We start from the raw sequence: 26,219 nt of genomic DNA on the forward strand, positions 1-26,219 counted from the left end.
CGCTCCCTCACTCCCCGCCCCTCCCACAGCGCGGCGCTCCCTCACTCCCCGCCCCTCCCACAGCGCGGCGCTCCCTCCCTCTCTGGTTCTGCTGCAGTTGTACAGGGCCCTGGTGAGACCACACTGGAGTAAGATATTCTTGCCATAGAGGGAGTACAGAGAAGGTTCACCAGATTGATCCCTGGGATGGCAGGACTTTCATATGAAGAAAGACTGGATAGACTCGGCTTGTACTCGCTGGGGTTTAGAAGATTGAGGGGGGATCTTATAGAAACTTACAAAATTCTTAAGGGGTTGGACAGGCTAGATGCGGGAAGATTGTTCCCGATGTTGGGGAAGTCCAGAACATGGGGTCACAGTTTAAGGATAAGGGGGAAGTCTTTTAGGACCGAGATGAGAATGTTTTTTTTCACACAGAGAGTGGTGAATCTGTGGAATTCTCTGCCACAGAAGGTAGTCGAGGCCAGTTCATTGGCTATATTTAAGAGGGAGTTAGATGTGGCCCTTGTGGCTAAAGGGATCAGGGGGTATGGAGAGAAGGCAGGTACGGGATACTGAGTTGGATGATCAGCCATGATCATATTGAATGTCGGTGCGTACAGGCTCGAAGGGCCGACTGGCCTACTCCTGCACCTATTTTCTATGTTTCTCCTCCGGCGGTCTGTGCAGCTGCTTCTGTCTGTCCCTGCGAGAGGCGATGCGATGCGATGCGCCCCCACCCTCACCACTCCGCACCGAGTCCTCCCGTCTGTGATGGAAACAGCGACGTCGGTCAGAGGAGGGTGCTGCTGCTGCTGCTGCTCCGATGAGACGTCGTCTGCCGGCAGTGAGTAGCTGCAACTCCACTCAATGTGTCCAACTGCCGCATGGCTCGATCCGAAAAGTTGGGCACATTGGGGAGTGTGGAGGGTTGCAGGCAATAGTTTCAGGGAGATGGCCACACCAAGGGTTCATTCACGTCGGCTGGTGATCACAGGGAGAAGCAGACGAGTGGTATCAGGTGGCAGTAACCCTCCAAACAAGCGTTGGATACCTTGGTAGACACAAAAAAATTCAAGAAAGGAGGGAGAGAGAAAACGGGAAATTATAGACCAGTTAGTCTGACATCAGTGGTGGGGAAGATGCTGGAGTCAATTATAAAAGACGAAATTGCGGAGCATTTGGATAGCAGTAACAGGATTGTTCCGAGTCAGCATGGATTTACGAAGGAGAAATCGTGCTTGACTAATCTACTGGAATTTTTTGAGGATGTAACTAGGAAAATTGACAGGGGAGAGCCGGTGGATGTGGTGTACCTCGACTTTCAGAAAGCCTTCTACAAGGTCCCACATAGGAGATTGGTGGGCAAAATTAGAGCACATGGTATTGGAGGTAGGGTACTGACATGGATAGAAAGTTGGTTGACAGACAGAAAGCAAAGAGTGGGGATAAATGGGTCCCTTTCAGAATGGCAGGCAGTGACTAGTGGGGTACCGCAAGGCTCGGTGTTGGGACCGCAGCTATTTACAATATACATCAATGACTTGGATGAAGGGATTAAAAGTACTATTACCAAATTTGGTGATGATACAAAGCTAGGTGGCAGTGTGAACTGTGAGGAAGATGCTATGAGGTTGCAGGATGACTTGGACAGGTTGTGTGAGTGGGCGGATGCATGGCAGATGCAGTTTAATGTAGATAAGTGTGAGGTTATCCACTTTGGTGGTAAGAATAGGAAGGCAGATTATTATCTGAATGGTGTCAAGTTAGGAAAAGGGGACGTACAACGTGATCTGGGTGTCCTAGTGCATCCATCACTGAAAGGAAGTATGCAGGTACAGCAGGCGGTGAAGAAAGCCAATGGAATGTTGGCCTTCATAACAAGAGGAGTTGAGTGTAGGAGCAAAGAGGTCCTTCTGCAGTTGTACAGGGCCCTAGTGAGACCGCACCTGGAGTACTGTGTGCAGTTTTGGTCTCCAAATTTGAGGAAGGATATTCTTGCTATTTGAGGGCGTGCAGCGTAGGTTTACTAGGTTAATTCCCGGAATGGCGGGACTGTCATATGTTGAAAGGCTGGAGCGACTAGGTTTGTATACACTGGAATTTAGAAGGATGAGAGGGGATCTTATCGAAACGTATAAAATTATTAAGGGGTTGGACACGTTAGAGGCAGGAAACATGTTCCCAATGTTGGGGGAGTCCAGAACCAGGGGCCACAGTTTAAGAATAAGGGGTAGGCCATTTAGAACAGAGATGAGGAAAAACTTTTTTAGTCAGAGAGTTGTGAATCTATGGAATTCTCTGCCTCAGAGGGCAGTGGAGGCCAATTCTCTGAATATATTCAAGAGAGAGCTAGATAGAGCTCTTAAGGATAGCGGAGTCAGGGGGTATGGGGAGAAGGCAGGAACGGGGTACTGATTGAGAATGATCAGCCATGATCACATTGAATGGCGGTGCTGGCTCGAAGGGCCGAATGGTCTTCTCCTGCTCCTATTTTCTATTGTCTATAAAATGCGGGACAGGCAGCATCTCTGGAGAGAAGGAATGGGTGACGTTTTGGGTCGAGACCCTTTTTCAGGGTCTCGACCCGAAAAGTCACCCATTCCTGCTTTCCAGAGATGCTGCATGTCCCGCTGAGTTACTCCAGCAATTTGTGTCTATCTTCAATTTAAACCAGCATCCGCAGTTCTTTCCTACACATTGGGTGGCAGTGTGAGCTGCGAGGAGGATGCTATGAGGCTGCAGGGTGAGTTGGTTAGGTTGGGCAAGTGGGCACAAGCATGACAGATGCAGTATAATGTGGATAAATGTGAGGTTATCCACTTTGGTGGCAAGAACAGGAAGGCAGATTAATATCTAAATGGTGTCAGATTAGGAAAAGGGGAGGTGCAAAGGGAGACTGGGGTGTCCTTGTACATCAGTCACTGAAAGTAAGCATTCAGGCACAGCAGGCGGTGAAGAAAGCCAATGGCATGTTGGCCTTCATTGTGAGAGGATTTGAGTTTCAGAGCAAGGAGGGCCTATTGTAGTTGTAGGAAAGGTCTGTGTGAGAATGGGAAGGAGAATTAACGTGTTTAGCAACCGGGAGATCAGGTCGGTTCAAGCAGACTGAGCAAAGGAGTTCAGTGATCGATCGCCCAGTCGATGTTTGGTCTCGCCGACGTGTAAGAGTCCACATCTTGAACAGCGGATGAGTAGATGACTTTGGAGGAGGTGCAAGTGAACCTCTGCCTAACCTGAAAGGGTTGTTGGGGTCCCTGGACAGAGTCGAGGGAGGAGGTAAAGGGACAAGTATTGCATCTGTGGTTGCAGGGGAAGGTACCTGGGGAGGGGGTGGTTTGGGTGGGAAGGGATGAGTTAACCAGGGGGTTGTGGAGGGATTGGTCTCGGTGGAAGACGGAAAGGAATGGAGATGGGAAAATGTGGCTCGTGGTGGGATCCCATTGGGGGTGGTGAAAATTTGGGAGGATTATGTGTTGTATGCAACAACTAATGCAGTGGAAGGCAAGGAGTAGGGGGTCTCTGTCGCGACTAGGGGGAGGAGGAGTAAGGATGGAGCTGCAGGATACCGAAGAGGCACAAGTGAGGGCCTCATCTACGATAGGAGAGGGGAACCCCCGTTCCCTAAAGAATGAGGACATCTTGGATGTTCTAGTATGGAACACCTCATCTTGGGCTCAGATGCAGGGTAGGCAGAGGAATTGGGAATAGGGGATGCAGGGTGGGGAGAAGTGTAGTCGTGATAGTTGTGGGAGTCAGTGGGTTTGTAACAGACGTGTCGATAGGCTGTTTCCTGCGAAGGAGACCGAGAGATCAAGAAAGGGGAGGAAAGTGTCGGAGATGGTCCAAGGAAATTTGAGTGCAGGATGGAAATTGGTGGTGAAGTAGATGAAGTCCCATGAGTTCTTCATGGGTGCAGGAGGTATCACCGATGCTGTTGTCAATGTTACGGAGATAAAAAAAAGTTTGGAGATAGGGCCAGTGTACGCCTGGAACAGGGATTGTTCAACGTTCAAGACAGCATGTTTCTGTTAGTGTGGACAAGGGAAGCCAAGTTGATCTGATCTGATAGAATCCTTGTGGACATGCTCAATCTCCTCAAATGCCCCAGAAAGTAAATATTGATGTGCATCCCTGATCACGGCAAAGGACCTGGTTAGGTCTCTGGTGATATGGATGCCTAGAAACTTGAAGTTGTCTACCATCTCCATAACAGCTCTGTTGCTGAAGACAGAATTATGCTTACATCCCCACTCCCTTCGATCAATTAGACTAGTTCTGATACTATGGTATAAGCTTTCCAAATGTCAAGAACAAGTTGGCATTGTACTTGCCACAGACATAGGTTACAGGGATCAGAGCTGAGGACCAAGCATACAACCCTAAGGAGCAGTAGTGTTACGATGGAGATGATGTTGTGACCAATTCTAACTGTCTGAGATCTGCTGGGACCCCAGCTATTTACGATATACATTAATGACTTAGACGAAGGGATTAAAAGTACCATTAGCAAATTTGCAGATGATACTAAGTTGGGGGGTAGTGTGAATTGTGAGGAAGATGCAATAAGGCTGCAGGGTGACCTGGACAGGTTGTGTGAGTGGGCGGATACATGGCAGATGCAGTTTAATGTAGATAAGTGTGAGGTTATTCACTTTGGAAGTAAGAATAGAAAGGCAGATTATTATCTGAATGGTGTCAAGTTAGGAGGAGGGGGAGTTCAACGAGATCTGGGTGTCCTAGTGCATCAGTCAATGAAAGGAAGCATGCAGGTTCAGCAGGCAGTGAAGAAAGCCAATGGAATGTTGGCCTTCGTAACAAGAGGAGTTGAGTATAGGAGCAAAGAGGTCCTTCTACAGTTGTACCGGGCCCTGGTGAGACCGCACCTGGAGTACTGTGTGCAGTTTTGGTCTCCAAATTTGAGGAAGGATATTCTTGCTATGGAGGGCGTGCAGCGTAGGTTCACTAGATTAATTCCCGGAATGGCGGGACTGTCGTATGTTGAAAGGCTGGAGCGATTGGGCTTGTATACACTGGAATTTAGAAGGATGAGGGGGGATCTTATTGAAACATATAAGATAATTAGGGGATTGGACACATTAGAGGCAGATAACATGTTCCCAATGTTGGGGGAGTCCAGAACAAGGGGCCACAGTTTGAGAATAAGGGGTAGGCCATTTAGAACGGAGATGAGGAAGAACTTTTTCAGTCAGAGGGTGGTGAAGGTGTGGAATTCTCTGCCTCAGAAGGCAGTGGAGGCCAGTTCGTTGGATGCTTTCAAGAGAGAGCTGGATAGAGCTCTTAAGGATAGCGGAGTGAGGGGGTATGGGGAGAAGGCAGGAACGGGGTACTGATTGATAGTGATCAGCCATGATCGCATTGAATGGCGGTGCTGGCTCGAAGGGCTGAATGGCCTACTCCTGCACCTATTGTCTATTGTCTATTGTCTATTGCTGGTCAGGAAGTCCAGAAGCCAGTTGCAGATGGAGGTCCCAAGGCCAAAGTCCATGAGTTTAAAGAGGCGCCCATTCAGTATTGTGGTGCTAAAAACTGGGTGTAGTCAAGGAATGGCATCCTGGCATAAGTGTTCTTAGTGCGGTGCTGGCTCGAAGGGCCGAATGGCCTACTCCTGCACCTATTGTCAAGTAATCCAGAGCCGATGGCAGCCTCCTATTGTCCTTTATGCAAATTTCACAGGGTTGAGATTGCCCAAGGTCGGTGTGATGTGGGCCAATACTAATCTTTCAAAACACTTCATTATTGTCCGTGATAACGCTACTGGGCAGTAGTCATTAAGACAGACTTTTCTTGGGGACTGGAATGATGGAAATTTCTTTGAAGCAGGCAGGGACAGTATTCAGTTGAAGTAAGAGGATAATGATGTCAGTCAACAGTTGCCAGTTGATTGCTAGTGGAATTAAAGAAATGGATTTTAACAGGCATGGAGGAGGATATGTGGAACAGCAACGTTAGTACAGAGCAAAGATGTGTAGAATCCAGCATCTGCACTTCCTTATGTCTACAGAACAAAAATGTTGCCCAGTTTCTGGCCTGAACACCAGCTTCAAAATAATTAACATTTACTGAAGTCAAATGCCTGCTTCGGAAACTTCACCCCTGGACCAGCTGGACTTTCCCAACATTGATTCATCCCAGTTAAAAGCAGACACAAACATTTTGGCAAACTTTCCATTTATATACAGATACAAAGTTGATGAAAAGTTAGATATTTCAATGTTCACAAAAATCTAAACAGTACAAATTAAATATGCTTTACTGTTATCTCAGTGTTGAGGAATTGGCAATGGGCAGAATGAAAGCAGGCCCAAGTCAAAAGACACATTTCATTCAGAGGCACTGCTCCTTGAGCCAAAGTGGCACCACCCCAACCACATCCCCAGCTGCCCCGGATAAGTTAGACATTGGACACCGTACAGAGCCCTAATAGACATCCTGATCATTTCCTCTTGCCAGGGCGGCACCAGCAAAAGCCACGGCTGGCAATGACTATAAGGGGAAAGGAAGAATCCATCCTCCAGAGCTTATTGCAGGCCTGAATAAGAATTCCAGCCAAATCCACCCCATCCAGCAGGGTTGTCCATTTCAGACCCTTGCTCTGAAGAATACTCCCAAATCTCCCACTGACTTTTACATTATTTACATTTTACAGCCAAAGCTACAAAAGGGATATTTCCCTTCACGGTGGCGAGGGAAACCGAATGACTGCACCTGGCGTGGCAGTACATCCTTCGCTGGAGGAGCCCTCCCACCGGTACATTTGTAACAGTTTCGGACCCTTTACCCATACCGTCCTTTGTGGAATATCAAAACCAAGTGGGGATGATTTTGTATAGCTGCAATAAAATGTGGTGTTATTCCCCAAAACACGAGAGTGCACATCAATCTGAACTGGACATACAACCCTCCATCTCCTCTACCCAGAAACGTCTTGCCAGCTGTCAAATGTCTCACACTTCTGTCCAAAGCAGACAAATGTTCAAGCATTAATACCAAGACCAACATTAGAGCTTGTTGCATTCACACAGTAACTGGATAGAGCATTTGGTATTAAAGTTGCTTTAATGCATAACCATACCTCCATTCCAGAGCCAGAGAAGTAACATCGCTTCCTCTGCAATTAAATCTGAATGGCACTGCACAATTGGTATATTAGTGGTTAACTGAACCAGTTCAGAGGCGGAAATTGAGTGCCGCATGTCCAGACCAGGCAGAGGTCAGAGTTTATACACTGCTGCATCACAGTGAGCCATTTGGCCAATTGTGCCCACACCAGCACCACCATAAATACTGACAGAGCATCTGGACAATGCAACACTGGCAAACAGGTCAGTCACCCCAAGGCGTGAGGGCAGTGGAATGCTGTCTCAACTTCTTGGCCCCTCAGTATTTCACAAAGCACTTCACAGGCAGGGCAGTGAATCACTGCTATAATGTAGAAATGTGGCAGGCTATTTTTACATGGCAAGATCCCAAAAATCAGCAGCGTGATTGAATATAAATAACCCCAAACTAACATTCCCTCGGGTCAACATTTGTGCTCAAGACATTTGAGAGAGAAATGTCCAGCCTGGACCTGCCTGCTTCTTATTGTGCCCTCCATAATGTTTGGGACAAAGACCCATTATTTATGTATTTGCCTCTGTACTCCACAATTTGAGATTTGTAATAGAAAAAAAATCACGTGGTTCAAGTGCACATTGTCAGATTTTATTAAAGGGTATTTTTATACATTTTGGTTTCACCATGTGGAAATTACAGCTGTGTTTATACATAGTCCCCCATTTCAGGGCACCAAAACGTTTGGGACACATGGTTTCACAGGTCTTTTTAATTGCTCCTGTGTGTTTAATTGCGCCGTTAATGCAGGTATAAGAGAGCGGTCAGCACCTAGTCTTTCCTCCTGTCTTTCCATCACCTTTGGAAACTTTTATTGCTGTTTATCAACACGAGGACCAAAGTTGTGCCAATGAAAGTCAAAGAAGCTATTATGAGACTGAGAAACAAGAATAAAACTGTTAAGAGAGATCATCCAAACCTTAGGCTTACCAAAATCAACTGTTTGGAACATCATTAAGAAGAGAACACTGGTGAGCTTACTAATCGCAAATGGACTGACAGGCCAAGGAAGACCTCCACAGCTGATGACAGAAGAATTCCCTCTATTATAGCCATGATCACAATGAATGGCGGTGCTGGCTCGAAGGAATGGTGGTGCTGGCCTCCCCCTGCACCTATTTTCTATGTTTCTAACAAAGAAAAATTCCAAAACACACCTATCCGACAGATCAGAAACACTCTTCAGGAGTCAGGTGTGGATTTGTCAATGACTACTGTCCTCAGAAGACTTCATGAACAGAAATACAGATGCTACACTGCAAGATGCAAACCACTGGTTAGCTGCCAAAATAGGATGGCCAGGTTACAGTTTGCCAAGAAGTACTTAAAAGAGCAACCACAGTTCTGGGAAAAGATCTTGTGGACAGATGAAACAAAGATTAACTTATTACAGAGTGATGGCAAGGGCAAAGTATGGAGGAGAGAAGGAACTGCCCAAGATCCAAAGCATACCACCTCATCTGTGAAACACGGTGGTGGGGGTGTTATGGCCTGGGCATGTATGGCTGTTGAAGGTACTGGCTCACTTATCTTCATTGACGATACAACTGCTGATGGTAGTAGCACAATGAATTCTGAAGTGGATAGACATCCTATCTGCTGAAGTTCAAATAAATGCCTCAAAACTCATGGGCCGGCGGTTCATTTTACAGCACGATAATTATCCCAAACATACTGCTAAAGCAAGCAACAAATGAGTTTTTCATAGCTAAAAACTGGTCAATTCTTGAGTGGCCAAGTCAATCACCCGACCTGAACCCAATTGAGCATGCCTTTTATATGCTGAAGAGAAAACTGAAGGGGACTAGCCCCCCAAACAAGCATAAGCTAAAGATGGCTGCAATACAGGCCTGGCAGAGCATCACCTGAGAAGAAACCCAGCAACTGGTGATGTCCATGAATCGCAGAATTAAGCAGTCATTGCATGCAAAGGATATGCAACAAAATACTAAACATAACTACTTTCGTTTACATGACATTGCTGTGTCCCAAACATTATGGTGGCCTAAAATGGGGGGGACTATGTATAAACACTGCTGTAATTTCTACATGGTGAAATCAAAATGTATACAAATGGCCTTTATTAAAATCTGACAATGTGCACTTTAACCACAGGTGATTTTTTCTATTATAAATCTGAAATTACAGAGGCAAATACATAAACGATGGGTCTTTGTCCCAAACATTATGGTGGGCACTGTAAATGCATATTGACCCAGAACATCAACATTGTCCCACTACAAAGTGCGTGCGCGAGTCTGAGGGACCACCTGAGGAGAGGAGATGCAAACATGGGGAAATACAGGAAAACCCCGGCATGTGTGTTCTGCACCGATTCATTTCAATGTGTGCAGTGGTCTTTCAGAAAATAACAGACATCAGTTTCAGGGATCTCCCTCCTCTTGCCCAGAGTACAGAATAGAGGCCGTGGCTAATCAGTGCTGTGGTTGGGGGCTATCACCCCATGGGGGGGAGCTGGAGTGTGGCGAGGGTTAATGGTGCCAGCCACTTTGCAGTCTACACCATTAGCTGGAACAGAGTACTGATTCTGGATGATCAGCCATAATCATATTGAATGGCGGTGCTGGTTCGGCCTGCTCCTGCACCTATTTTCTATGTTTTTAAAACTCCAGACCTCTCTGGACACAGGAGTCTGGGTTGGGTTTCTCTCTCCAGCCCAGAGAGTGGGAGTGAAAAGAACTAGAATGTGTGCCAAAGCACCATCACACACTTGAGATTCTAGTAACAATTACAGCAACTGCTGCTGACCTGATTAGCCGTGGCTAAAACCCCCACTTTGACTTAAAACACTGCAAAACACACAGCTTACATTGTTCCTGTTTTCAAAAGTAGTATTATCGCTGAGTGGGTGTGAAGGGCACTGACACAAACTCGAGTGGCAAAAAAAGGATGCACGTGTCACTGTGTATAAAGTCAGATTAACACCGTGAAGAATGTTACCTTACACAACTTTTGTACTGAGCCCCCTTATGTTAAATGTAAACATTTGAGAACTTAAAGACATTAATGTGTAATAATCAGTGGGGTTGCAATAGTCCATGATTTAAACAAGAGCAGCTTTATAGGAACACAACCATGGTTTGGCAATGAAATGTTGTCCCTCCAGGCTGGGCTGAAGAGGATTGGGGTTGGGGTTAGAATTAGAGGGGTGTTCGAGAGACTCTGCATTGGACACCATGCACAGCATCAAGGCCGAGTCTACCCCTCAATCTTGTTAACTGCCAGGTGTAACAATGCACACATTTTCTTCAAATGTGAGAGGGGAGGTGAAGGACAAATGGTTCATTCCCACAAAGTGGTTCTCTCAGCCACCACCTCTCCCCTGTAGATACAGCATGGTGGTGAGAAGGCCGGAGTCTCCCAGCAACTCTACATTGACAGTCATTATCACTGGATAGGCCTTCAAAGTGGCAGACAAGTAGAACTCAAAAAGTTCCCCAAGACTAAAACCAAAATTCAAAGCTTTCAGGTCAAGGGCAAATCACCATCCTGAGGACATCATATCAGTTGGTGGAGACGCTAGAGCCAGTGAACAGGCCGCAACTCGGAGAAATGTCAGCTAATAAACCCAGGCTTTCTAGATGTGCCGCCCAACCCCACTGGAACCTGCCTGCACTCCACTGAACTGGTGCATGGCAAGAGAACTTTTGATGAAAAATCAATTTAGACATGAAAACCCCACACCCAACTTCAACAATCCTGAGATTAAATTGGGATTATGTAGACAAAAGTCACACAGCAGCAACATTGCACAGGAACAGGCAGTGGGGCTATAAATATGGGCAGAGTGTACAGTAGAGGGTAGGGTTTCAGGTGTTTGAGTGGGGAATAATTTGCACATATTCTCCTTACTCCCAACGGGGTGGGGCACCCAACATCCACCCAACCCAATGATGGTCAACTGTGTTGAAAGACAGGTGTGTTCACTGCATCCACGGAACAGGAAGGCCTTGACTTTGTAGATTCACCAGCCCCCCCACTATGCCCTCAGCAGTTGATTTAAAACTTCATGCCCAGTAACAGCACTTCCAGCAGCTCTGCGTTTCTTCGGAGAAGGTCACGATGCTAATCCATGAACAACCAGTTCTGTATGTAAAAGATATTAAGCACGCTCGAGAGATCGTCTAGTTCTCAATGCCTGATTCGTTTGTGGCAAATAGCTGGCAGGCATGAAACTAGCTTGATTGCGCCAATAGGATAATTCCTTCACAAGACAAATTGGCACCAACACAAAGCAGAAGGTTACAGCTTTTGCATACATAATGGAGAATCCCGCAGCATGTCAGTGCACCCTGCAGTGGAGGCATACATGGGATTCCACAATGTCCATTCTCAGGTTTTCAGACATCCACTTTTCATTCTCCATTTAAAAAAGTCTGCTAAAGGCAAAATTCTTCCCGGCTCAACAACTGAAAAACACCTTTTGTTTAAATATGTCCATAAATATTATTTCAGGAAAATGCACGAATATACATGTAACAGTCTGTAAGGTAAGGCCTTGGGAATTGCAGGGTTAAAAAGTGTCTAATATAGACATTTAAACGGGAAGAGAAGAGGTTTTTGGCAGGGGTACCCAGCAGAGTAACAAAACCTGGCACCTTTGTTCAATTTCTGAGGAGCAAAAGGTCCCAAACAATCCTTCACCAGGCTCTGGAGAAAGGAATTAAACTGCTTATACAAAGAATTCCGACACACTACTGTCCCTCTCCCTCACGTTCAGCAACAACAGTGGATATTACCAAGGCTGCCTGATTGGTGTCAAAGCCAGCAAGGGAAGGGTTGCTGTGTGAAATCTCCCCTCTCCCGTTAGGTATCCTTTAAAATAAGCTGCTCATTAAAGCCTTGCTTATTTCTGTAGTTCCTGGGCAGTTGCCGGGATAGACATGAACTGACCCATGCACAGCATGTAGGCAGATGTGAACGAGTGGATGCACTTCACATCCCATCCTGGTCACTGAAAAAGAACAGACACAGTTAGTTTCTCAGAGATAGGGACCAAAATAAATACAAACCCCAGATGAAGATGGCTTCTCTGCAAATCTGCTCCACTGGGGGCTAGCAACACTTCTACAATCCATGTTTGTATGGTACCAGCCTGTACTTACCATCTGACAACACCAGCAACAGGCAGGCTGTGGGCACAGGTCCGAGACTCTGTTGACACATCCTTGAATTACATGCCTTCACAGTTGACTAATTCCCAGTACCAAGGCTGGTAAATGGAACAAAACACCAAGCACTCTGCCCTTCACCACCTGCCTTCCACAGGTCCCCACACATCTACTGACCTCCAGCCTCCTTCACAACTGATTATTGATGAATAGTTGGATCTCAGGCCCATGGATCACCCAGCAAACCCCTTTGATCTCCACTGCCAGCTGTGCTAACTGCTCTGGGATTTCCCTCTTGAATCTCTCTTGCTTTCACAATGCTCTGCAAAGCTCCCTCTCTACACAAGCTTTTGGTCACCTGTCCTATCTCCATGCATGGCCCTGCAAATCCTCAAGAAATACCTTGGTGCTTATAAAAGGATGCAATTGGAGGCTGCAGGTGCTGTGGAATCATGCCATGCAGAAATGCAGTCTAAACGAAGATGAATAAGCAGTGCATTCGGCTTGGCTTCAATGCTTTGACCAAGGAAGTAATGATGGTTAGGACATTGGAGAACTCCCTGCAAAACGATGGCCATGGGATTTTTAAACCTTGTCCAGTTTAAAAGGGCAGATTGGGGCTGTGTGATGTCTGCTCAAGGAGATGGCATCTCCTCACCGTGCAGAAGCCTCAGCGTGCAGAAGCCTTGCTCAAAGCCTTCAGTGTAGCATGTCGCCAGCAATCAAGCAATTCTTCAATATGGTGACTAGCTAATAATGGATGTTGGGAGAAGTAGGCTGGGAAACGGAAATGGCAAGTCCACATGGTGCCGACTCTACATCAGGATGGAGTTTTGCAGGAGATAACTTACTTTGACATCCTTGCTATTAGCCTCTGGAGGCTTTGGAAGACATGGGGGCCTGGGAAGTACAGGCGATGAGCAAATCCAATACCTTCCCTCCAAGAACTGGTGAAGATTTAGCACAGCGAGGCAAACCACCAAAAAGAAAGTGCAACATGGAAAGCAGCAGAGAGGAGGAGAGGTAGATGTTAAGGCAATTTATACACATCAGAAAGGTCACAATTAGGAACTTATCTTTTAATTTAATATCGAGGAAGTCAGTTTCTGTAGATGATACCACACACAGCATGCATGCAACACAGCAGAATCAAAGGGTTATCATTCCATTGTTATTTTTTAATTAGAGAAGCAAGACTTTTGTTACATGCCTGCACAATCATCAGTCAAAATGCATTGTGTAATGACAGGGAGCAATCAGATGGGATGGTCAGAGGGAGACAGGCCAATGTCAGGTTATGGACAAAACAGAGGAGAAATAAAAGGTTGACAAGGAACAAAGGAGCAGTGGTTAGGGACTGTTCTCACCTAATACGCTAATATTCTTATCTGTCAATCAAAAAGCACTGAGTGGAGCTGCAAATGGATGAGCCAAGGCTGTCAACCATGACGATAAATCAAATCACCCACCCCTTCCATACATAAAACTACTCCAATATCTAGTCTGACAGGAAGGTGGGCTCAAAGAAAGAACATGGTAGATGGGCAAATATCAATATTAAAGCAGGTTGAGTAGACAGTATAGGCAGGGCCAAGAAGCAAGCATGACAGGGGTGGGAGATGAAAGCAGAATACTATAGTTATGGTTATGGGAGGGGCAGGACTCACAGCTGGATGTTCAGGGATACCTATGCAATAAGCATGATGATTATAGAAGAATAACAAGGGACTGCAGATGCTGCAGATACAAAAGAAAGACAAAATGCTGGAATAACTCAGTGGGTCAGGCAGCATCCTGATGTTTCAGGTTGGGACCCTTCTTCAGACTGATTGCAGGGCAGTGGAAAAGAAACCTGGAAAAGAGATGGGGCAGGACAGGCCAGCAATAGGTGAACACAGGCCAGGGTTTTTTGTTGATAAGCTGATTACTAGACAAAGGATAGAGATGAAAAGACTGGTGTGTGTGTAAAAGGATAACAAATTCCGATTGTTAAACTCGGGGATAGAGAAGTTGTGAATTGTGTACCCATTGGAAGCGGTACAGGGGGGAGGGGGAGAAGGGTCGGCCATGGTGTAAGGGAGGGGAAAGGTGGGGGAGAAGGGTCGGCCATGGTGTAAGGGAGGGGAAAGGTGGGGGAGAAGGGTCGGCCATGGTGTAAGGGAGGGGAAAGGTGGGGGAGAAGGGTCGGCCATGGTGTAAGGGAGGGGAAAGGTGGGGGAGAAGAAAGGTGAAGGGGTTCTTGGGTGTGAAAGGGGAGGGGAATGGGGGCGGCTGTGGGTTAGTTACCTAAGACTGGAGAATTCAATGTTCATACCATTGGGTTGAATGAGAGAAGAGGTGCTGCCTTTTTAATTAGGAAGAACATCATACCAATAATCCACAGGAATTGGAGGAACAAATGTGTATGAAGATTACATGTAGCTGTCCCAACCAACATTGGAAAACGTTAGTCACCCTGTGCAACAATTAATATATTCCTTTATTCGTCCCACACCGGGGAAATTTAGTGTTACAGCAGCAAAGTGGATAGCAAGAGACCTGTTAATTTTACACCTTTCCATTATCTGCCTACATATTTGTCCCTCAACTTAACGAAGGAAGTTTCATTAAAAAAAAATGCTGAAGATTATTGTATGGATATCTGCAAGTGTGGGTTGTCTGAGAAGGAAAGATTGGAGACACTAGGTTTCTATCGTCTGTAATTTAGAAGAATGAGAAGGGACTTGACTGAAACACAATATCCTCCGGGATCTTGATTGAGTGGATACAGAGAGAATATTTCTCTGTGGGAAAACCTAGAACTGGAGGGGTGGCGAGGTGGGGGAGTCAATGTTTAAAGCTAAGACAGAAGAAATGTTTCTTTATTTCAGAAGATCTTTGGAACTCTCATCCACAAAGGAGGAACTGGAGGAAGAAGTGGCTTTGTATATTTTAAAGTAGAGAAATTCATGCAGTGGAGAGCAGGAAGGCAAGACGAAGCTTACAGCTAGATCAGCAGTGAGCACTGACTGGCACAACAGGTTCACAGGACTGAGTGGGCGATACCTGCTCCTGCTGTGCACGTGGCTGGCAGCAAAAAGGGCACATTTCAAAAAACGGATTTTGCCGATCAGAACATAACTACAGCACAACCTCTGAGGTGAACGGCAGGCAGCACGATAACCTGTGAGGAGATCAGTAGGATAGGGCCTCGGTGGAGGTAAGGAATGGGAAGCTATCCCCAACTTTGAGACCACCTGATCAAAAACTTTACATTTAACCAGACGTGAAAATGCATTGGCATCTTTTGGTGAAGGATAATTCACCAAGGATAATTATTGGATCCTTGCCCAAGGGATCTGTCATTTGCACTACACAAGCACTTAAGTGCAAACAATTATTTTATCTGCCAATAAATTTGCTTCGCTACGCGAACGAATGGAAAGCAGCCCCTCAACTCCATTGCCACAGTCAGTCAGTCACCACCCATATCCAGCCCCAAACATGGTACTTACAAAGCAGATTTCAGTTTCTAACAGCGTGTCATGGCACCGGGTGCCCTCCTCTGACTTTGACACAACAGACAGCTCTGATAGAGGGGTCCCCGGGGCAGGCTCTGATACAATTGGAGGCATACTGCGGAAGAGCGGGGAGGTGGTGAAGAAAGGGGCAAGTTGAAGAAAGTACAGGCATTAAATTCCTTCAAGAGTCAGGTTCTTCTGCATGTAGGTTGGAATAACATGGCCCGTTTAAGGGCTGAGATTAGCAACTGCTGAAGGCAGTGGTCAATCACCAAGGCTGTGAAATAGAACCTGGATCATCAATTTCTGGTTGGTGGGCGATGATGAACTGCCTGAATCTGCAGAAAGGGTTACTGGCTCGGCCATTGCTTGGTGACAACAGCACTTTACCTTCAGAGCCCTTTGCAGAGACTGGATAGGCTGGGATTTGAAGTCACTGTCGAGAATCAAGAGCCAGACTCTCACCAATCCAGAGTCTGGCCATAAGAACCCAACATATTTACTCCAATCCTGTAACTCAATTCCACTTCCCTTTCTGACTATATCACCCCTTCCTTTTTCAAGAATCTCCCAGATTCAAATATACTCAGTGAGTAGCACCGATCCTGTGGGAGAGAAATATTTACTGTCCTTGAAGAAATATCTCATCTCTGCCCTCTGTCTCACTCCTTACCCTGAGTGCCCAGCGTTTAAACTTGACTGGTCAGGGGAAACCTTCTGAACAGCTTCTGTGTCAAGCTCTCTGCACGTTTTACCCAATAGGATCAATGAGTTAATCACCTAATCTTTTAAAGGTCAGTTTTTAACCACGCTCAAATCCAGATCTCTCCCACTCCAGCACCAGTGCCAAGTTATAATCTTGAACTAGACAGAGCTAACCAGCAACAACTGCAATTTTATAGCAACTAAACCTAGCAAAAATGATATGAAAGGAGAAAAAGATAGAGGTTCAGGGAGGAGGAGAACAGCAGCAAGAGAGCATGTTGTTAAACTCTTGTCGAAGAGAGTTTCTCCTGCCCTCCTGCTCTACGACCACATTTTGACCCAGAGAGTCTGAAGAAGGGTCTCGACCCAAAACGTCGCCCATTCCTTCTCTCCTGAGATGCTGCCTGACGCGCTGAGTTACTCCAGCATTTGTGAATAAATACCTTTGAGGTTCAGGGAGGGATTCTCAGGCAAATTAAGACATCAATAGTGGAGATTGGGCAGCATCCCAGTATTGAGAGAGCAACTCTAACAGATCTAAAAACAGCCAAACCCTCAAAATCCAGACAAAGATGCAGGACACTACGACCTCACCAAGATCCAGCAGCAAATAGTTAATCAATAGGCAGACATAGGTTGACAGTGTCACGGCCTCAGCAACAGCTACAGAACCCCACCTCTCCAATCACAACTTGCCACATGCGAGAGTGAGCTGGGCCCATGTCAAGTTTGAGACGCAGCCTACCGTACAGACCAACATGGCACCAGATTGATTCTTGCACTCACCTCTCGGCACTGCTGGCCGCTAGTGCATTTGGATACTGTTCAGTCTCAGTGGTGTGAGTGTCCAGTCCAGGAGGCCTGCAACCAAGATCATGTCCGAACATGAAAGACCAATTTACATTAAAATACAGACACTTCAAATTATATAAACATTTGTATTTATACTGATTGCTCGCAAAATTATCCACGGTGCTTTGCAGAATAGGCCACACAAAATTTTACACCAAACCACATCAGGAAATTAGGACAAATTTAGCTCAAGGGAGTGTCTGTTAGGAGTCACAGGCCTCCAGTCTGGAAAACAAACTTCCACCATATCGCTGTCCTTTCTAATACAAAGCCAATACTGTGTTCAGTTAGCCAGCTCTCCCTGGGCCTCAAGCAATCTAACCTAGAGCAGCCGACCATGCAGAATTTTAAAGGCCTTGCTGAAATCCACATAGCTTATGTCTATGGCCCTGCCCTTGACAGCTTTCTTGGTTACTACTACAACAGATTACCAGAAAGCAAGGTCAATCGATAAAGGCTTATGACGATGGACTGATGTGAGTGAGGATGCCGACTGAGCTTTAGAAAGCATCGTCATGCAAGGCGGGAGGTAGGCCCAGAATGACCTCCAATCATCAGATGTTGAAGCATTAAATAGTCACCTCGGGGTAATACTGCAATAAATAATCACCATGGAAGCATTTATAGGGTTATTGGGAAAGAACGGGGAAATGTGGAATGACGGGCCAAACGGCATAGTTTATAGCGTGTAAATGACCTTGTAACTGGGGAGTTTGCTCCGGTGCTGTCCAACGCTCCAGGCTCAGCAAGGGAAGAACTAGACAAGGTTGTGGCTGCCGAGTCGCTGGCAGCCTCATCCAGCGGCGGAGTCCTGGGTAGGATGTCAGGCCGACCCCGATATGCTCCTGAGGTAAAGGACAACAATAATGACATTGATGAGTGAAGAGCAAAAGCCAGAGTTCGAGTCACACTTCCTCACTCTTCCTCTTTGACGAGGACACCAAATGCAGATCTTGTTCCCAGCCTGGCCTTGCAAAGCCATTCATTCATTATTGTACTGAATGGTGAGCAGTGGTTTCCAATTTCACCAAAATAGTCAGGAAAGATGTGCAGGATGACTAAGCAAATCAGGAATTGTGAAAATCTAGCCAGTGATGGTGACCATGAAACCATTGTATTGCCATTACACCAAACTAAAAAACTGCGGTTGTTCGAAATTTAAACCACAAACAGAAGATCCTGGAAACACTGAGTAGGTCAAGCCATAGTTTCAGTTTCACATCAAACTCAAACCTACTTGGTCTACCTTATGTTCTCTCCCACTGTCCTATACTAAGAGTTACAGTTCCATATCAAGGATCCTTCATCAGAATTGGGAAGGAGAAACAGTCTTTTAAGCTGCAGGGAAGGTGGGGGAGGGGGATTCTCTGATAGGGTAAAACCTGGGTGAGCACAGGGACAAGCTGTAAACAAGATTATCTGGAACATACTGAAGATAGACACAAAATGCTGGAGTAAATCAGTGGGACAGGCAGCATCTCTGGAGAGGCCCAGGAGCCGTTGGAGGAGAGGCCCAGGAGCCGTTGGAGAGGTGGGAGCGACTGGGACAGCGTCCGTGCGGTGAGTTTAAAACTGAGCGCGAGGCTTTGTTCCAGAGGCCCAGGAGCCGTTGGAGAGGTGGGAGCGACCACTCTCTGCAACGTTCCATTAGCGCGTCACACTTGAAAAAGTGACTTGAAAAAGGGACCAGCTGATTGGTGAGTAAGCGGGAGGGAGCAGCTGATTGGTGAGTAACCCCAGGTTTGTATTTCTGCTTTCTGATAGCACTTTGAGTTACGGGTTCTGGGTTTTTTAGATAAAGGTACAGCTTAAAAGGATCACGATTTTTAAATAGGGAGTGTGCTGATTTGATTTGATTTAATTTAAGGGATTTGAGTAATATAAAGGGTAAGCCTTGTCAGCTGAGATCGACCCCGTGGTTTGCTCATCCTGTAGCATGTGGGAAATCAGGGATACTGACGGTGTCCCTGATGACTACGTGTGCAGGAAGTGTGTCCAGCTGCAGCTCCTGGTAAACCGCATTGAACGGTTGGAGCTGCGGTTGGATTCATTCTGGAGCATCCGCGATGCTGAGAAAGTCGTGAATAGCACGTTTAGTGAGTTGGCCACACCACAGGTAAAGGTTAAGCAGACAAAAAGGGAAAGGGTGGCCACTAGCCAGCGTAGCATAAAGAAGGTAGTGCAGGAGTCCCCTGCGGTCATCTCCCTCCTAAACAGATATGCCATTTTGGATACTGTTGGGGGAGATGCCTCATCAGGGGAAGGCAGCAGCAGCCAAGTTCATGGCACCGTGGGTGGCTCTGCGGCAAAGGAGGGGAGGAAAAAGAGCGGAAGGGCTATAGTGATAGGGGATTCAATTGTAAGGGGAATAGATAGGCGTTTCTGCAGCCGCAAACGAGACTCCAGGATGGTATGTTGCCTCCCTGGTGCAAGGGTCAGGGATGTCTCAGAGCGGCTGCAGAACATTCTGGAGGGGGAGGGTGAACAGCCAGTTGTCGTGGTGCACATTGGCACCAACGATATAGGTACAAAACGGGATGAGGTCCTACAAGGTGAATTTAGGGAGCTAGGAGATAAACTTAAAAGTAGGACCTCAAAGGTAATAATCTCTGGATTACTACCAGTGCCACGTGCTAGTCAGAGTAGAAATAGGAGGATATTTCAGATGAATACGTGGCTTGAAAAATGGTGCAAGGGGGAGGGATTCAAATTTCTAGGACATTGGAACCAGTTCTGGGGGAGGTGGGACCAGTACAAACAGGACGGTCTGCACCTGAGCTGGAATGGAACCAATGTCCTTGGGGGAGTGTTTGCTAGTGCTGTCGGGGAGGAGTTAAACTAATGTGGCAGGGGGATGGGAACATGAACAGAGAGACAGAGGGGTGTAAAGTGAGGGTAGAAACAATAGGTAGCAAGGTGAAAAGTAAAAGTGGCAGGCAGACAAATCCAGGGCAAAAATCAAAAAGGACCACTTTGCAACATAATTATACAAGGGGCAAGAGTGTTATAAAAACAAGCCTGAAGGCTTTGTGTCTCAATGCAAGGAGTATACGTAATAAGGTGGATGAATTAAATGTGGAGATAGTTATTAATGATTATGATATAGTTGGGATTACGGAGACATGGCTCCAGGGTGACCAAGGCTGGGAGCTCAACATCCAGGGATATTCTATATTCAGGCGGGATAGACAGAAAGGAAAAGAAGGTGGGGTAGCGTTGCTGATTAGAGAGGAGATTAACGCAATGGAAAGGAAGGACATTAGCTCGGAGGATGTGGAATCGATATGGGTAGAGCTGCGAAACACTAAGGGGGCAGAAAACGCTAGTGGGAGTTGAGTACAGGCCACCTAACAGCAGTAGTGAGGTTGGGGATGGCATCAAACAGGAAATTAGAAATGCGTGCACCAAAGGTAAAACAGTTATAATGGGTGACTTCAATCTACATATAGATTGGGTGAACCAAATTGGCAGGGGTGCTGAGGAAGAGGATTTCTTGGAATGTTTGCGAGATGGTTTTCTAAACCAACATGTCGAGGAACCAACGAGAGAGCAGGCCATTCTAGATTGAGTATTGAGTAATGAGGAAGGGTTAGTTAGCAGTCTTGTTGTGCGAGGCCCCTTGGGCAAGAGTGATCATAATATGGTGGAGTTCTTCATTAGGATGGAGAGTGACAGAGTCAATACAGAAACAAGTGTTCTGAACTTAAAGAAAGGTAACTTTGAGGGTATGAGGCGTGAATTGTCCAAGATAGACTGGCAATTGATGCTGAAAGGGTTGACGGTGGACATGCAATGGAAGGCATTTAAAGTTCGCATGGATGAACAACAAGTGTTCATCCCAGTTTGGCAAAAGAACAAACCAGGAAAGGTAGTGCATCCGTGGCTAACAAGGGAAATCAAGGATAGTATTAAGACAAAAGATGAAGCATACAGATTAGCCAGAAAAAGTAGCATACCAGAGGACTGGGAGAAATTCAGAGTCCAGCAGAGGAGGACAAAGGGCTTAATTAGGAAAGAGAAAATAGATTATGAGGGAAAACTGGCAAGGAACATAAAAACTGACTGCAAAAGCTTTTATAGATATGTCAAGAGAAAAAGATTAGTTAAGACAAATGTAGGTCCCTTGCAGTCGGAAACAGGTGAATTGATCATAGGGAACAAGGAGATGGCAGACCAATTGAACAAATACTTTGGTTCTGTCTTCACTAAGGAAGACATAAACCGTCTGCCGGAAATAGCGGGGGACCGGGGGTCTAATGAGATGGAGGAACTGAGGGAAATCCAGGTTAGTCGGGAAGTGGTGTTAGGTAAATTAAATGGATTAAAGGCAGATAAATCCCCAGGGCCAGATAGGCTGCATCCCAGAGTGCTTAAGGAAGTAGCCTCAGAAATAGTGGATGCATTAGTGATAATTTTTCAAAACTCTTTAGATTCTGGAGTAGTTCCTGAGGACTGGAGGGTAGCTAATGTAACCCCACTTTTAAAAAACGGAGGGAGAGAGAAAACGGGGAATTATAGACCAGTTAGCCTAACATCGGTAGTGGGGAAAATGCTAGAGTCAGTTATTAAAGATGTGATAGCATCACATTTGGAAATTGGTGAAATCATCGGACAAAGTCAGCATGGATTTACAAAAGGCAAATCATGTCTGACGAATCTTATAGAATTTTTCGAGGATGTAACTAATAGAGTGGATAAGGGAGAACCAGTCGATGTGTTATATCTGGACTTTCAGAAGGCCTTCGACAAGGTCCCACATAGGAGATTGGTGTACAAACTTAAAGCACACGGTATTGAGGGTTCAGTGTTAAGGTGGATAGAAAATTGGTTGGCGGACAGGAAGCAAAGAGTAGGAATAAACGGGTCCTTTTCGGAATGGCAGGCAGTGACTAGTGGGGTACCGCAAGGCTCAGTGCTGGGACCCCAGTTATTTACAGTGTATATTAATGATTTGGACGAGGGAATTGAATGCAACATCTCTAAGTTTGCGGATGACACAAAGCTGGGTGGCGGTGTTAGCTGCGAGGAGGATGCTAGGAGGCTGCAGAGTGACTTGGATAGATTAGGCGAGTGGGCAAATGCATGGCAGATGCAATATAATGTGGATAAATGTGAGGTTATCCACTTTGGCGGCAAGAACAGGAAAGCAGAGTATTACCTGAATGGTGAACGATTAGGAGAAGGGGAGATGCAACGTGACCTGGGTGTCATGGTGCACCAGTCATTGAAAGCAAGCGTGCAGGTGCAGCAGGCAGTGAAGAAAGCGAATGGTATGTTGGCATTCATAGCAAGAGGATTTGAGTTTAGGAGCAGGGAGGTTCTACTGCAGTTGTACAGGGCCTTGGTGAGACCGCACCTGGAGTATTGTGCGCAGTTTTGGTCTCCTAATCTGAGGAAAGACGTTCTTGCCTTAGAGGGAGTACAGAGAAGGTTCATTAGATTGATCCCTGGGATGGCGGGACTTTCATATGAAGACTGGATAGACTAGGCTTGTACTCGCTGGAATTTAGAAGACTGAGGGGGGATCTTATAGAAACATATAAAATTCTTAAGGGGTTGGAGAGGCTAGATGCGGGAAGATTGTTCCCGATGTTGGGGGAGTCCAGAACCAGGGGTCACAGCTTAAGGATAAGGGGGAAGTCTTTTAGGACCGAGATGAGAAAACATTTTTTCACAAAGAGAGTGGTGAGTCTGTGGAATTCTCTGCCACAGAAGGTAGTCGAGGCCAGTTCATTGCTATATTTAAGAGGGAGTTAGATGTGGCCCTTTTTGCTAAAGGGATCAAGGGATATGGAGAGAAGGCAGGTGCGGGTTACTGAGCTGGATGATCAGCCATGATCATATTGAATGGCGGTGCAGGCTCGAAGGGCCGAATGGCCTACTCCTGCACCTATTTTCTATGTTTCTATGAGAAGAAATGGCTGATGTTTCGGGTTGAGACCCATCTACAGAATCTGTCAATGACTGGATGGTAGCAATTAGAGAACTAGAACATCCGAGGACATACACGCCACTGGAGATAAATGGGATTACTGTGGATAGGGTGAGCAGCTTTAAATACATGGGAGTCCACATCACAGAGGATCTGACATGGACACAACACATTGCCGCACTGGTGAGTAAGGCAAGGCAGTGCCTTTACCACCTCAGAGAGTTGAGGAAATTCAGAGTCTCTCTGAGGATCCTTCAGTGCTTCTACTCTGGGGCTGTAGAAAGCATCTTGTCCGGCAACATTACAGTCTGGTTTGGGAACAGCTCTGCCCAGGACAGGAAGGCTCTGCGGAGAGTAGTGCGTTCGGCTGAACGCACTATTGGAACTACACTCGCCCCCCCCTGCAGGACCTATACATCAGGGCGGCACGGTGGCGCAGTGGTAGTGTTGCTGCCTTACTGCGAATGCAGCGCCGGAGACTCAGGTTCGATCCTGACTATGGGCGCCGTCTGTACGGAGTTTGTACGTTCTCCCCGTGACCTGCGTGGGTTTTCTCCGAGATCTTCGGTTTCCTCCCACACTCCAAAAACGTACAGGTATGTAGGTTAATTGGCTGGGCAAATGTAAAAAATTGTCCCTAGTGTGTGTAGGATAGTGTTAATGTGCGGGGATCGCTGGGCGGTGCGGACCCGGTGGGCCGAAGGGCCTGTTTCTGCGCTGTATCTCTAAATCTAAAAAAAAAATCTAAAGGAGGTGCAGATCCAGAGCCAGCAACATTATGGGGGACCCCTACCACCCCAGCAACGGACTGTTCCAGCTGCTACAGTCAGGCAAACGCCTCCGCTGTCACGCTGTGAAAACAGAGAGGATGAGACGGAGTTTCTCCCCACAGGCCATCAGGACTGTTAACTCTCATATCACCAGGGACTCATTTAATTCACTGTATTAATTTATATTTTATTTCTCTATTGTGTTTTGTAGTTTTAGCACAATCTGCAGGCGTTGCCACTTTCATTTCACTGCACATCTTGTATATGTATGTGACAGATAAAGTTGACTTGTCTTGAGACAAAAGGAAGTAGGGGATGCAAAATGCAGAACAGGAAGACTTGCCCAACAGGTTGAGCTGGGTACGTCCTCCACTCCCAGAGGAAGAAACAAAAAGAGGAAAAAACAACAAATAAACGGAACCAATCTCACCGATGGATGACTGATACAATCGGTAATAATGTTATCAAAATTGGCTGCACTGTGCCGAGGTGGAAGATGACGTGCTCACCAACCTCTTACGTGGAACTTGGTCACGTTTGGAAATCTAAACACACACATTAATAGATTCCCTTACATCAACCGTCTGTTACATCCTCAAAACATTCAAAGCTTATTTGTCAAACATGATGAGCTTTCTTGAAACTTTGTTATTGTAACCATCCCTAAATAATTAGAGTAAACCCTCGCAATAACAGTCCACGGGGAGGGAGGGAGAGAGGAGGGGGGGGAACAGTGTCCATTATTACCGATTGTCCGCTATAACTGAGTGAGGGATGCAAAGTTTAACCCAAGGATGGGTGGGAAGAAATGTGCCATTGGGAGGGGTGTGGGGTTAAGCCAGTGGGAATTCACGGGACTGGGAGCCACAGAGCCCACGGCCCCACACACGGTGAGCCAGGGACCGGACGTACACCATCTTCATGCTGCTCATTCTCTCTGCTCCCACAATCGGAAGTACGTCACGTGGCACCATCTCATTGGGTAACGGGGCGGGGGCAAGTGGTGCAACAGGAGCCTCGGCCTGAAATCTGCTAGAGATCCATTATTGCGAGGGTTTACTGTATTTCCTCTTTGATTATGAAGGTATGACTATCAATAAAGGAACCACAAGATCAGGGAGCTGTAAGAAGCCAGAATTAGAGGAGTGCAGGTATGAGTGTTTTGGAGCAAGGTTTTTTCCCCCCACCCTCCGAGGTGAAGAAGGTGGATGGAATTTGGAAGCTAATGTGTCAACAATACACCTCTTACCTGGTTCTATTATGGCCTGAGTGATCTCCTTGGTAGGCACCTGGCCTTTGCTTTCCTCAGTCAAGGATGAAGGTGGCTGCCCAGAACCCCCTGTTGCAGGCCGCCTCATTGACGTCACACCGAGTCTGCTTTTCTTCGATGGGGACGGTTTGACTGAGGAAAACGAAAGAGAACGGCATTAGAGGTAGAAACTAGTGCTTGGTACTCATTGCAACGTAATTCTTTATTCTCCCACACTCCATAGTACACAGGCAGGGTCGGCAGGATGACTGGCAGCTCTCTGCCTGAACAACTTTGGCCTCTTGGTTTTGTGTTACTGCAGCACAGCAGCAGAAACTCCCCAGAGCAAATCGTGGACTACACTCCATGGCAACTTGGAGATTGTTCTGTTTATTCATTCACAGGACGTGGAAGTCACTGGCAACGTTGATCATCCAAAATGCCAGCTACTGGAGGTGGCAGTTCGGGGCAACCACGTTCAGGAAGGTCTGAGAGTCACACTTATTTTCCTAAACGCCATCGGTAAACACGATCGCGTTCAATTTAAAGTTACTTTTGAATAGACCAGCTCCTGTACAAAATCATGAGGAATAGATCGGGTAGATGCACAGAGTCTCTTGCCCAGAGTACGGGAAATCGAGGACCAGAGGACATAGGTTCAAGGTGAAGGGGAAAAGATTTAATAGGAATCCGAGGGGTACCTTTTTCACACAAAGGGTGGTGGGTGTATGGAACAAGCTGCCAGAGGAGGTAGTTGAGACTGGGACTATACCATTGTTTAAGAAACAGGCAAGTGGGACTAGTGTAGCTGGGACATTGTTGGCCGGTGTGGGCAAGTTGGGCCGGAGGGCTTGTTTCAACACTGTATCACTCTATGACCAGCTCAGAATGCAACAAAAGAAATTCCATGATTTGCCAGCCTCCTTCAAACTTAGTACCCTAGATTCTTGGACTTAGCTGAAG

The 26,219-nt window shown here is 46.4% G+C and overlaps 1 protein-coding gene across 4 annotated transcripts in view; it reads right to left on the bottom strand.

Annotated features, from left to right (window-relative positions):
* Positions 1–6,191: 6,191 nt before the first annotated feature.
* The window catches only part of LOC144612418 (phosphatidylinositol 4-phosphate 5-kinase type-1 alpha-like), a 60,615-nt gene continuing 40,587 nt past the window's right edge, over positions 6,192–26,219 (bottom strand). For 2 of the 4 annotated variants that reach the window (XM_078432036.1, XM_078432035.1), the window contains 5 exons: positions 25,257–25,409; positions 18,003–18,150; positions 17,240–17,314; positions 15,743–15,863; positions 12,117–13,195 (listed from right to left, as the gene is read on the bottom strand). In XM_078432036.1, the coding sequence (XP_078288162.1) occupies positions 13,064–13,195; positions 15,743–15,863; positions 17,240–17,314; positions 18,003–18,150; positions 25,257–25,409 (629 nt within the window). In that variant the 3' untranslated portion in view covers positions 12,117–13,063. Of the gene's footprint in view, positions 12,092–12,116; positions 13,196–15,742; positions 15,864–17,239; positions 17,315–18,002; positions 18,151–25,256; positions 25,410–26,219 lie in introns of those variants that run through there. The other 2 variants (XM_078432038.1, XM_078432039.1) reach the window with 2 other exon arrangements.

This window comes from Rhinoraja longicauda, chromosome 44, assembly GCF_053455715.1.
Source record: "Rhinoraja longicauda isolate Sanriku21f chromosome 44, sRhiLon1.1, whole genome shotgun sequence".
Taxonomy (NCBI): Eukaryota; Metazoa; Chordata; class Chondrichthyes; order Rajiformes; family Arhynchobatidae; genus Rhinoraja; species Rhinoraja longicauda.